General features: G+C 43.2%; 1 protein-coding gene across 7 annotated transcripts in view; it reads right to left on the bottom strand.

The window, feature by feature from the left end:
- TJP2 (tight junction protein 2) overlaps positions 1-13,025 on the bottom strand; it is a 67,597-nt gene that overhangs the window by 42,291 nt on the left and 12,281 nt on the right. For 2 of the 7 annotated variants that reach the window (XM_076362781.1, XM_076362780.1), the window contains exon 2: positions 12,037-12,157. Coding sequence is in view for 1 of the 7 variants with exons in the window: in XM_076362775.1 (XP_076218890.1) it covers positions 4,034-4,096 (63 nt within the window). In the remaining 6 variants the exon portion in view is untranslated. The other 5 variants (XM_076362775.1, XM_076362778.1, XM_076362776.1 and 2 more) reach the window with 5 other exon arrangements.

The raw sequence follows: 13,025 nt of genomic DNA on the forward strand, positions 1-13,025 counted from the left end.
CAGTAGGCATCCATCTGCAATCAACACTGTGTCTTTAAAAGTCTGACCCCACGGTTTATGCAACCTGACCTACTGTAACACATCATACTGAGGTAAAGCACATACAACTATTTGTCAACTGTCAGCAACTGAAAGGGAGTTCCTGCCAAAGTACTGGGTCAGGAACAACATCCCTACTTTGATGCTAAACTGCAAGACTTTCAGGAAACCTTAACTGCTAGAAAATAAAAATTTACAGCCAAACTGTAACCATTATGTAGTCCACAGACAAAACAATGCAAATACAATTCTACACAGAAACAGGAGTTCTGATGGCATCATCTAAGGAGCATGTACACACATGCTACCCATCAGCTATGCTACTGTCACTGTTTCGACTTAACTCTATGAACAGAATAACCAAAACCACTGACCACTTTTTATTTTTGGAATAAAAATTACTTAGGAAAACGAAGTAATCAAAAGTGTAAATTGTTTTTCATCCTGTTCTGCAACTCTTCAAAAAGCTTCTGAAACACTGACTGGACAGAAGAATCCTCAGCCCTGGCCACTAGAAGAAACCCACATTATCCAGCAGATTTTTGCAGTGCTGGAACATAGAAAGAAGAGCAAGCAGTGCCAAGCACTGACCCTGGCAGCAAGCTGCTCAGTTCAGTCAAAGGCCAATAATTTGCCTCTCACAGCTTTGTTTGTGGAGCCTGGAACGACAGTCTAGCTGGACATCCTGCATTCTCTCTGAAAAGCTCGTACTGACTAAGAATCATACGGGGTGAGTGTCCGAAATGCTTTCCCATCAGAGAACAGGCATGCATGTGCAAGGGAAAGATATGGCAGATTGAGTACCTACATTACTAAGTAATAAATAAAAAAAATAATGGATAGTTGTATCATCTCTTGTAGCTGTGTAAGGAAGCCGTTAGATCACAGCTGTTTTTTTGCAAGATTTTTTCTTTTTTGATATTGTGGTTTGTTTTTTTTTTTTTTAAACAAGAATCATTTCTCCAAAATTCAGTTGTGAAACACTAATGCAGTATTGTTAATCAGATCTAGAGACTCCAGCAGCAGAATATGTAAAAACATATTGCTCTCTGATTATTTAATAGGGCACAACACAAGGCACAAACACCCAGAAAGCTACTGACAATCATCTGCCTGCTTAGTTAACTGCTACCACTGTAGGCCTTGAAGGAGCATTTTCATCTTTATTGTATTTTTACTGGATAGAGATGCTTGGAGGGTTCATGAAGGCATCTCTCCTGCTGTTTAGTAAGTTAGATGATGTTTTATTCTTACATAGCATCAAGAATAATTGCATGTATATATTAGTTTCCACTGTACATTCCAGCTAAGATGCATTCAGGAATATAATTCTGCCTTATGGCTGGTATTTGTAGCCCATGTCTGTCTTATCAGCACAAATCACACAAAATTCTTGGCAAGTTCCTCATTTTGATGATAAGAAATACACTTCAAATATGGTTTTAAAATACAAAGTGATTTTAAGTTAATTTGCAATTTTAACACAGTCATTAATTACACTATACTATTTGGCTCATAAGTCATATATAGTTCAGGTCATCCAAAAAAGAGAATCTTGCAGCATCAATGTCGTCACCTTCCTAAGAAAACACTGCAGCTTACCACCTTCTGTTACACAACGGACTCCAAAAATGCTTCTGATGTCAGTTGAATCTTCATTTGTCTTATACTTCTAATAATCACAAGCTGTGAAAAATAGAATTCCTAGTATAGTCATAAGTTTTATATTGTTTACATAGCGTCATTAAGAAAAATAAAGAGGAAACTAGAAATCGTAACTGTAGTATCTCTCCAGATTATTTTTTCTGTCTCTTTCTACAAAATAATGAACAAACTGTTGTCTTTACAGAAGCAGAATTGTGGTCTTATTAATAACTGTAATATAAGGAATATAACTATTGCAGGAGCCACACTGATGATTTCTCCCTACTTCAGTTCAGTAAGTGTAAGAAACATAAGCTTTCTCACAGTCTCAAACAATAGGCAGGAGGACAGATCAGCCAAAGCTCCCTTTTTGGTGACAGAGAAGCTGCCACTGAATTCGTAGCCAACGCAGCCTACCTTCCATTCTGCATGGACTCACAGCTGTGAAACAAAAAGAAGCTGCATCCAAACCGTTTAATTTCTATTTCTTTACATGAAAGGCAGACCCTAAAACAGTTGGAAGAAACCCCATACACTCAGTAGAGACCTGACAACCCACACTTTTTATCAAGTCAATGGAAGTGTCGTCATTAACTTCAAAAGGAGAAGGATTAATAAAAGTAGGTCCAAAAAATATTGCTATTTGAGACAAATGGGAGCAGACTGACAGCACGGTCTACCAGTACACCATTTGCTGAAATATACTGCAAGGTCTTTTACTTCAGAAGTCATTCCATACTCACTATGATTTTGTTTAAATGAAGTAGTTAAGCAATAGCCATGTAAAGTGTACATCTAAAGTGCACATCTGTAAATACAAGCCTGTAACTACTATAGCTCACACATGCAGAGTCAGGCTTTCCATCCATCTCAGGTCAACACATTTAAACCTCACCCCCAAGAGGCCCTTGCAAGGCAAGTCACCCACACATTATCATGGATATTTTTGTTTCTCTCCCCAGAACCACCAGCAAGTACTTACACCTACTTACTAAACGTACTGCAGCAAAGAAGTGTCAAAAACAACGGGATCTGTGTCAAAGAGCTTACAAGATGGATTCAGAAGAGATGAAACAGACAAGTACAGGAAATGATGAAGATAACAGAACAAGAAGGGTGGAGTAAGACTGGGATAGTTACCCAGATCAACTGCACAACCTTTGTGATTTATTTAAAAAAAACCCCAACCCAAAAAAACTAAACAAAAACCCCAAACCAAACAAAAAAAAACCAACCCAAAAGCACATACTCTCGAAATAATCACATAAAAAGAAAGTATCAACTGGTAGTTCACTGATGGCCAATAAATACCCGTAACGTACAATACGTGACATTGGCTAACACACAGACTCCATACACAAAAAGGATACTTAGAGTAGAATTGTTCTACAAGCCACAAAACAAACTATGAGGCATAAATAAGCTCTGTTTACGGCTACCATCCACGTTTCAGTGGGGGTGGGGGACATGGCTACAGATAAATTCAGTTTCCTGCACGCCGGCATGCACACCACACGCCTCTCCAGTCCCGACAGGTGCTGCTTGCTACTCCTAGGTGCTTCATAGCTATATTGACTACTGCAGTTCAGCAATAGGTGCAGGAAAACACATTTTCCCATAAAAATTAAACAGTCTTTAAAAACAAGAACAACAAAGCAGGGGCCAGGGAGAATAGGATTTTCTTTTTCAAACTTGGGACTTTGTTTCTCCACAGTAACAGGGGTACTTTTGGTTAAAACACTGACCTGCACCCTGAGCACAACCAGTATTTAAAATACAAAATTACGTTTTGTCTTCCGGCATTGAAGACGTAAGAAACAGGCCAGCATTACAGAGAGGCAAGTCCACGCACCCGAGAGCTGAACGCCCCTCTGCTCCTGCCCGCCGGCCTGACGCTCCCCGCCCCGATTCAACTGAAAAAATACGGGATTTCCACCGCCCTTCGGCTCCAGCAGCGTCACTGGCCAGCCCGAGGCGCCGGGGGTGAACGGAGCAAACCTGAAGTCCGCACTAACCGAGTCCTCCCCCTCGTACGAACGGCTCCTCCGCCTGAAGGGCGGGTGGCCCCGGCCTGGCTCGGAGGCGGCACCCCCGCAGCGGCCACAGGAACATTAAGCGGGTTTGAAATACACGTCAACACCTGTAAGCGCGCGTTACGTACACGCACACGCTGCTCACACGGTGCCACCCCCGCCCCGCGGTGGGAGCCGGCCCCGCCGCGGAGCCCCTCCTCTGCCCCCTGCCGCGGCGGGGTCCCGGCGGGGGGGACACTACCACGGCCGGGACGGGGGTGCGCGCGGGCGAGCCCGGCAGGAGGAGGAGCGCGGTGGGCGCAGGGGAGGCTACCGACCTGCTCCGCCCCCCCTGCGGGCTCCAGTGGTTCGCTCCCGGCGGAGCCCTGCGTCGCTCCCATAGTAACATCGCCGGCCCTGCCGCGCCGCCGGCCGCTGCCGCCCACGGCCCCGGGTGCTAGCGGTCAAATCCGCCAGCCCCGGGCATGCTTCTCACCCGCCTCGGCCCCGCTGCCCGGGAAGGGCCGGAGGAAACCGGTCCAGCCCCTGGCCGGCGGGAGCGGCGCGGCGGCGGCCGGAGCCCGCCAGGGACAAAGCCGGCACTGAGAAGCCCGCCACAGAGCGACTTTGTACTGCCGCGGCCCGGCCGCCCTCCGCCGCCAGCCAATCAAGCCTGCAAACGCCTCGGGGAGGCGAAGAAACATTTTCATTCTCCCTGGGAAGAAAAGAATTGTTATTCTCCATTTACAAAAATATTTCTTGTATTCTTGCCCTTGGCAGCGGCCAGTAGCCGACGCCTGTCACAGGGTAAACGGGAGAGATGGGCCCCGTGGTCCAAGCCCAGCCAGCATTTCTGACGTGAAGCTTTCGGACAGTATCCACAGCCCTGTTTTGTCAAACAGAAACGCACCAGTCATTTCTACCTTTTCTGGTTTTGATTTTAGGAGGACATGGATTTGAAAGCCCTCACACACCTGATAGCTTCCCCAAGTCTACAGCCTCGCTTGGGTTTCCTTCCCAACAGCCCTTCCACATCAGTCTCAAAGTCAACACTGCTGCTATTAATTCAGAGTCTGAATTGCTTGGTTTTAGGGCCATAATCACATATTTTTAAAAAGCATGTTCTTGAGGCAACAGTATTCTCAAGAGCTTGCAGAAATGACTAGTCACTGAAAGCACTAAGGAGGAGAAAACTGGCAGAAGTTCAACCACACTTGTATTCAGAAATAAAGATTTCTTTCCCAGTGCTACTGTCTTCCTGCAGTTAATATTATTTTGGGTGGATGAGTCAATACTTGAATCAACTCTTGCAAGGAAGAAATTAAGAATGAGGACAATCTGTAAGGGAAGAGCTTTCTTAAGCCAACACTTTAAAAATAGAATACAAAGGGCATGTTAATTTGTATGGCCTACCCTCAAACTTGGAGAGAAAAAGGCAGAAAATTGCCAAAGCATGAACTTTGAGAGGAGAGGCCAGATGAAAGAAGAGCAGTTTTACACGTGTGTGATACCATCCAACTTTTGTTGCAACACTAGCAGTCTGGTACACAACCAAAGTCAAGACCACTTGGAAAAATGAAGCGCAGGGGGCCAGACTCCTCACGCACATGGGGTTCTGTGATAGCATCTGGCATCAAGAATTTCTCCATGAGACACAGCAGGGCAAGGCAAAACAGCTGGCACTCTCCGCACCGCTTAGCGCTTCCACACATCTCTGCAATCTGGTGGCAACTTTCCAATGAGCTAGCACTGGCTGGCAACATCAGCATAGGGTATTATGCCACGGTGTCAGCAGAGGAAGCCACTGTCCAATACTTATCTCTTTGAAATGACAAGACATGATAAAACCAACATGAGCTGGTTTTTGCTTTGATAGGCTATGGTAGGATTTTGCTGCAGATGACTACATAGTTTTAGATGCAAGAACAATTTTTGTTTTTAGCCAGATGGCAATATACTTTTTCAAAGAGAGCAGTTGTCAGACACAAGGAGGGACAGCGAAAGGAGAAGCCATTAGACCCTGTGACTTCAGTCTCTTAACACACATACCAAGTTCATGGCAGCATAAAATAGAGCACCAGCCTCCTGCAGCAGCCTCCCTCCACACAGGCTCTGGCAGAAGATGATGAGCTAGCACCCCCAATTCCCCCACTAGACACAGCCTGTTGGGGAGTGCAGGCAGTGCCAGCAGAGCAATGTAAGGGTCTGCCTATCCTGCCCAAGGCCAAGGAGGATTACTTCTTGTTCCAGACAAAAGCTGTGGCTTGGCCTAAAGCCTCCTTTTGGCATGTTCTGTGACTTTATCAAAGCCACGCAGTGTTATCACTAACAGTGGGGTTATCAGGCTATACTTCCCTGAGCTGTAGGGCAGCAATCAAGGTTAACACACTTAGCTAGCCTGAGGTAAGTGCAACACAGATGCAGGAACTGACCACAGTTATGCAAGCAAAAGAGGCTGGTTTTCAATCCCTTACCACAAATCATCAGCTGGGAAGGGCCTATCAGTTTGTCTCCATTCAGTTTCCTGCAATAACAGACGGAAAACAATCCATTTGGGCTTACCAAAATATTTCCTATGTTTGTCCATAAAATTTCTCACTTCTAAGAGTACAGAGGACACATATCTTTCCCTCCTTTCTTACTTCTTTTCTCAGATCAAACAGCTACTCTGCCACGATGGGCAGATAAATCATCCCATACCAGCCTGCAAATGTGAGCAGTAAGTGACCTCTAGCGCTCATGCTACAGCTTGGCCAAGTGCCCAGATGCCCATACTGATGGCATGGACTGATGTAACTATCAACGTAATCACAATTTACAAGTTACTTATCCTGCAATTCAACCACAGAGAACAGACTTTCAGGCCTTCCTGCGTACTTTATGCCCTTTGACCAAGCTGTCCTCCCAAAGTGGATATGTAGGTAGGCCTTACAAGGGGGGGATAATGCCACCTAAATCAAAAATGGAAGGATACAAGATAGCAGTGTAACCAGTGACAAGAGCTGTAGGAACTCCTCCAGCACCACAAGTTCCTGCCTCCTGTGGCAAGAAAAGGGAGAACAGGTACTCTCATTCCATGGGAGGACAGCATCCCCATTCTCTTCCTTTGTAAGCCAAAGGAAAACAAAACCAAATCCATAAACTGCAGCTCAAAGCAGCACTTCTGCAAGTGTATAATTAGATATAACTTCTCCTCCTGACTCAGCTTCTCTTAAATGCCACAAGACTCTGCATTGTGGATCACGAGTGACTATACAGAATACCTACAAACTAGCCAAGACTGACCTGGGACAGCAGCACAAGCAGAAGAAGGGCAGGAGACCCAGCAAAAGGGTCTGTTCTGTCTATGCAGGTCTCTGCACTTCAGAGTGTTTGGAGGCATGGCTGCATGCACTTTTCACTCATTGTCTCCCTTTGAAATGGGAGATGCAGGTACAGTTGTAGTCAGTCCTGGAAGGGATACTGCATCATGAAAAGTAAAGGCCGGGTACCAACACCATGTCAAAATTACATGAACTGGGCTATAAATGTGCAGCTCTGACCTCTGCAGTGTTTGGGACCAGCTATTTTGCATGTGCAATAAATGAACACAGCAGTGTCATGTGCAGGGGATTTCATGTTACGTAGGTGTGTAGAGATTTTAAAATTGACTTCCATGAAAAGATTAATTGGTACTAACTTTATGAGAAACATGCAAATAACTTCTAGTGACCACATTTCCCATTGAGATTTTCAGTTTAAGTAATCAAGGCAGACATTTTTTGCCTACAATGAGATTGAATGTACGGTCTGTGTAGCACTAATTTAGAGAGATCACTTACTATAGCTTGAGTCATACAAAACCTAGGACATATTCCATAAATTATCTTATGCTACTGTGAATGAAGCAGTTGTCCTGCTTCCAGCATCAGCAGAGGGAACACCCATTTAACACTACACTACAGGATGCAAATTTAAAACAAGCAGCTGTCTCTCACAGTTACTCCTGCCAACCAAGTAAGGCTATTCAGCAACTTGCCTGCAGCAACCAAGATTAGTTACCATGTTGTGATTCAGGTTCTCTCTGCCTCTTCCCCACCATCAAGCCTTTTAACTGGCCCCTCTGACAATCAGTTCTTTTTCTTTTTTTTAAATGTTTATAGAGTTCAACACTTAGTAGTGCTGCTAAACAGCATGGCAAACAGGCAACCTCCTTAAAGAGCTGGGAACTGATCTCAGCAGGGGAAATTGGGAATGTAGGCTGCTAGTCAGTTGTTGAACTGTCTGAACAGAGATGTCAGTTTTGTTTTTGTTTTTAAGCAAGTGTTCATGATCCTCTGATGAAAGGCACTGTAGAAGTTTCTAAAAATATCATGTTGCCAAACAGCCTTTCCCCGTTCCCTTCCAGGCAATCTCTTTAGACTGCTGTTTGTCATCAGCCTGCAAAATCACACAAAACAGTCAGCCCAGACCTACTTAAATGATTCATAAATCCAATTACACCCGCTTCTTTATATAGCAAGCTGGGCCCTAACAGATTCAACCTTCAGGATTAGAGGATGTGTAGGTAGCTGACTTCTGACTCTCGAACTGCTCAGGAGCTACATATGGGTCAAACATCCAGCTCTACGCTGGGGTTAAGTCACATGTATGGCACAGTAATCTTAATCTCTATCTTGAAGGGACTAGAGAAGAGAAGCCATGAATACTATCTTGACACTTGTTACCATGTGTAGAGTGAATCCAATGGAGGGCCACCAAGATGGGGGGGGGGGCTGAAGCACTGACCTTGCAAGAGGAGGCTGTGGCATCTGGGCTTGTTCAGGCTGGATGAAAGATGGATTCAGGACACCTAACAGCAGCCCACTGGTGCTGATGGGAGGAGATTGAGGAGATGCAGCCAGGTTCTTAACAGTGGCGTGTGGTGGGAGGATAGGAGATGATGGGCAAAAGTTCAAACAAGGGAGGTTCAGATGGATATAAGGAGAAAATTCTTCCCCATAAGGGCAGCCAAGCCATGGACCCAGGGCGCAGAGAGATTGTACCATCTCTGTCCTCGGAGATTTTCAAACCCCAACTGGGTAAAGCCCCAAGCAACCTGTTCTGATCTCACAGCTGGCCCTGTTTTGGGCAAGAGGTTGGGCTAGAAACCTCCTGAGGTACCCTTCCACCTGAATTAGCCTATCATTCCTGGGTTACTGCATGACTCAAGTGCCAGCTTAAAGCAGTATGACATGTTCATTATCCTGCCCCTTGTCTCCGCTTCCAAAGTACAGCTTGTAATTACGCAGCATAAAGATTTTGGCATGCAGCTTGCAGGGTCTGGTACATTTGCCATCTCTGGTCTAGCGTAAGGATGCACAGCTATACACACTTTCCAGGTTTCAAAGCAGCAATTCTAAGGCTATAATTTTAGAAAGCACAGATGTCCCTGGAAGCAACACAGAGCCCAACATAAACAGCATCCCACACTTCATACATACTTTTTCTGGGGTAATCAACAGTACAAAATCCTCTGTGGCTCACCTGGCCACCTATTTTGACCTTCTCAAAAAAAAAAAAAAGATTTTTTTTTTAACCTAGACACTTCAAATCAACAAAATTTAAAACATGTAGATAAAGATTTAGAGCAATAAGCAGCACTGTTCTAAGCCAATTATAAACTCAAATTCAAGTTCACAAAAATGAAAAAAACTGTGACAAACACTGATATGCTGAACAACTGGGAACAGCACTAGAGATATTAACAGTATGAAATACAGTAATATAGCATATTTTTCTCAACAGTTTTGAAATATTAGTCATCAGTTCTACTAGATCTCACACATCACAGGTTTATTCTGCTGAAAAACAGCACAAGACTGCTTGTTTTGTTTTTGCTACATCTTTGCAAAGAACATGCAAGTTAGAAAATATAGATGTATAGCACGTTTCACAGGATAGATAAAAAGCAGCATGAGAATATGCAGAGGTGTTTGATAACAGTCAATAAAAAATGATAGTGGGGAGAATAAAGAAATACAGTCTATTTATTCTAAACACATTTTCATCTGTGCAATGTTTTAAACTACACTGCAGTGTCTTGAAAATTACACCGGTAAGTATGGCACGCAAATGAAATAGTGTGACCTATGGCTAAAGCGTGAAAGGGGGACCTAACAGTGACTCCATCCAAACACACACACACACACCCCCCTTCCTCTACGGACTATGGAAATTGAAGCAACTTTCTTTGGCATAAGCACTTTGACCTCTATTAATTTAAGAAGCTACAAAAGCTGTTATTCTAAAGAATGAAATAACGAAGTAGTTTAAACAGATCCAAACCACACAAGTGTGTACTCTTTTTCTCCTCAAACACCATACAAAAGTGCATATCAACACTTGAAAGGAAACCTCTTCCCCACCCCCAACTTGTTCATTTTAAACAGAAGGCACCACACTGAGCACATTCTGTTTGAACAATCATTTTGCTTACATCTCATTTCCTTCCTCTCTTCTCCATGTTTCTTGACTACTCCTTGCAAGGCTGTGAAACAATCCTCTGCTTTTAGCAATTTATGTGCCTTCCCTCACTAGAAGTCAAGCCTTACAACATCAAAAACTTTACCATGGTAATCATCTCTTACAGCTCAAATTAATTAAGAAAACACAGTAAAGAAAACAAAGATCCCATTCTCATGGAGATCATTATACTTATTAAGAACAAGCAAAAGAATATGCAGAATGCACAAGACTAACATACACAAAACTTTCTTGTTAATTTTTTTCTGATACAGAGGTTAATTTAAAACACAAAGTTCCAGACAGCAGTTCTTCAGCCAAGTTAGTCCTTTAGAGCACTAAAACTATGCTTCAAAGCTCTGCCTCTCCCCATCCTATTTAAACTGGCAAACCTCCTGCTGACGAGCTCATTAAGAAACAAAGCAGTTCTGCAGCCCTATTCAGTAACAGCAAAGGTCCCAAGTAAGGTACTGTGCTCGCTTTTGGGTGCTGCTCTTCAGGAAGGACTGAAATGAACTGGTGACAGTCCAAGGGATAATAGTGAGAACAATCGTCAGGGAGAAAGCAGATGGACACACCCACCCCAGTCACTCATTTGCCAGTTCCACAACTCCTGGGAGCCCCCAGGCAAGGTGGCTGGATGCAGCTTCTGAGGCATCTTTCTCTAGTGGGTACATGGTTCTGGAGTTTCTTTTGCTAAGAGTTGGGCTTGCAAGTATCCACATTCCCTAGTGTAAGGTTTGCATACCATATGATATGCTTGAAAGTTTTTTATTTTGAGGAAAATGCTAGAGTCTGCTTGAGACCTCAACTGGGACGTTCCTGCCTAGCTACGCTTCATTGATATTCTTGTATCATATTTTCCGCCACACAGTGCCCTTAGTGAACAGGGTTTGCTTGTTTGTTCTCTTATATAATGCCAATTTTTTTTTTTTTTTTTGCTTTTCTATTGTATCTTTAGAGTCTTATTAATTAGCATCCTCTCCCCTCACTCCTGGAACATTAAACTAACAGATGAGTAGCTTTGGTTAAGTATATCACAAATTAGAAAGACAGAACAACTGATACCCACATTTCCAAGTAAATTACTAAAGCAGCAATAGCTATTCATCTCTCAAGAATGAAAGATAAGTCAATTATAGTTTTGCAACACACCAGCATAAAACCCCTTTGCCCTCTTGAAATTGCCATCTGTTAATGACTTACAAAAATAAGCCAAGCATGTTTGATTGACACATAAACCTAAGGACGCATTTTATATTCTCTCTTGGAAGCACTTGAAAAAAGGTTTCAAAAGCAAGGTTAAGATGCCAAAAGATTGTATTTACCTTAGTGATGTACTATAAGAAAATATGCAGCAAAACAACTCTCCCTGTGCGTAGCTATTCTGTTCCCAGGACTCTACTGAGTCACTAAGCAATTCCCATTAATATTACCCTCCGTGCTTGAAGTAATTTATTTATCCCCAAACTCATGCTAAATATTTATATTTGCTGAAGACATCACCAGAGATTAAATCCATTCTTTACCAATGTTTAGCTAAGAGATGAACTAGTACAGGCCTGTGCATTATTATTTGCATAACTTCAGCGGAATATTGAGTTCATTGCAGAAGTCTCTCCTCTTCTGGAGGCCTGTTGTACATCACCAAGCTTTCATCAAATGTGTGTGTGCTCATTTTAAGTGGCTTCAGGAATCCAAAAGAACTAGTTCCGATTTGACCTTATTACTCTATTAAGTACAGTTTCTTAAAACCTTTTAAAAACATACCTAAAAGAATGAACATTATAGCTAACACGACACAAATGCATCATTTTAAACTAATGACCAGTTCTAACTGTTGCAACTTGACTAGTACCTTGTGAGGAATGACGATTTTTGAGTGTCTCTGTCTACTTGCTGTGAGTTGCTTTGGGCTTGATGTACAGCTCTGCTCCCAGTCCCACTCACAAGGAGATGGCAGTGCAGTAGTTTGCTCCCTGAAAAACAAAGTTTCATTTAAGTCATGCATAATCACAAAAGAGTGACTGTGAAGCCTGGGATGCTGAAGTCCTAGAGATAAAGAGGATATAAAATATATTTCCCTGGTTAGTTTGGCATGCTTTAGCTTTCCTGGCAATCAAGGGGAAACAGTGCTTGAATAAAGGAGATACTTGGCAATATTTACACTTGCAGCAACACTGCAAACTTCAATTCAAGCACTGCCCTTCATCAGGCATCCACGCAAGCCTGCACACAAGGCAACAATGCATTTTTGCAAACTAAACAGGGTACAGACAGGACATGTGCTTATATTCCTTTTGTTGCACGGGTCCTCTCCACAAGGCATTTGGGCCTTTTGTTTTCATTTAGTCTTACTCTGATAGCTTAGTTTGCACAAGATTGTACAAAGTTAAGCCAGTAAGAGCATTGTATCTTGAGCATAACCTCAGTAAGAACAATCAGATAAATGTGCTCCAGTGATTTCAGTTGGTAACTTAACAACTCCAGTTGCCAAATGATAGAAAAGAAACGATTCCCGATATAATTTTCTACTCCTTCCCCTGCTCAACAGGCCTCAGCTACCCCTCTTCTGCACAAGCAGTATCTTAGCTTCCACTCAGCATCCCTGTCAGAAGGCTCCTCCTCTCCCCCACCCCTTGTCCTAGCCCTTGACTATCCTGCGTAGGAAACCAGAAAATGAATGGTTTAACTAAGATGAAGGAGGAACTTCTGACAGAAATAGAAACAGAAGCCAGTGGTTAGGGTTTGTTGGTTGGGTTTTGTTTTGTTTTTAAAAGAAAACCAACACACATCTTGATCATCTTAATTCCTCTCAAAGAGCATCTTTCCAAAGTGTTCCATCTT

The sequence above is a fragment of the Aptenodytes patagonicus genome, chromosome Z, assembly GCF_965638725.1.
Source record: "Aptenodytes patagonicus chromosome Z, bAptPat1.pri.cur, whole genome shotgun sequence".
Classification (NCBI taxonomy): domain Eukaryota; kingdom Metazoa; phylum Chordata; class Aves; order Sphenisciformes; family Spheniscidae; genus Aptenodytes; species Aptenodytes patagonicus.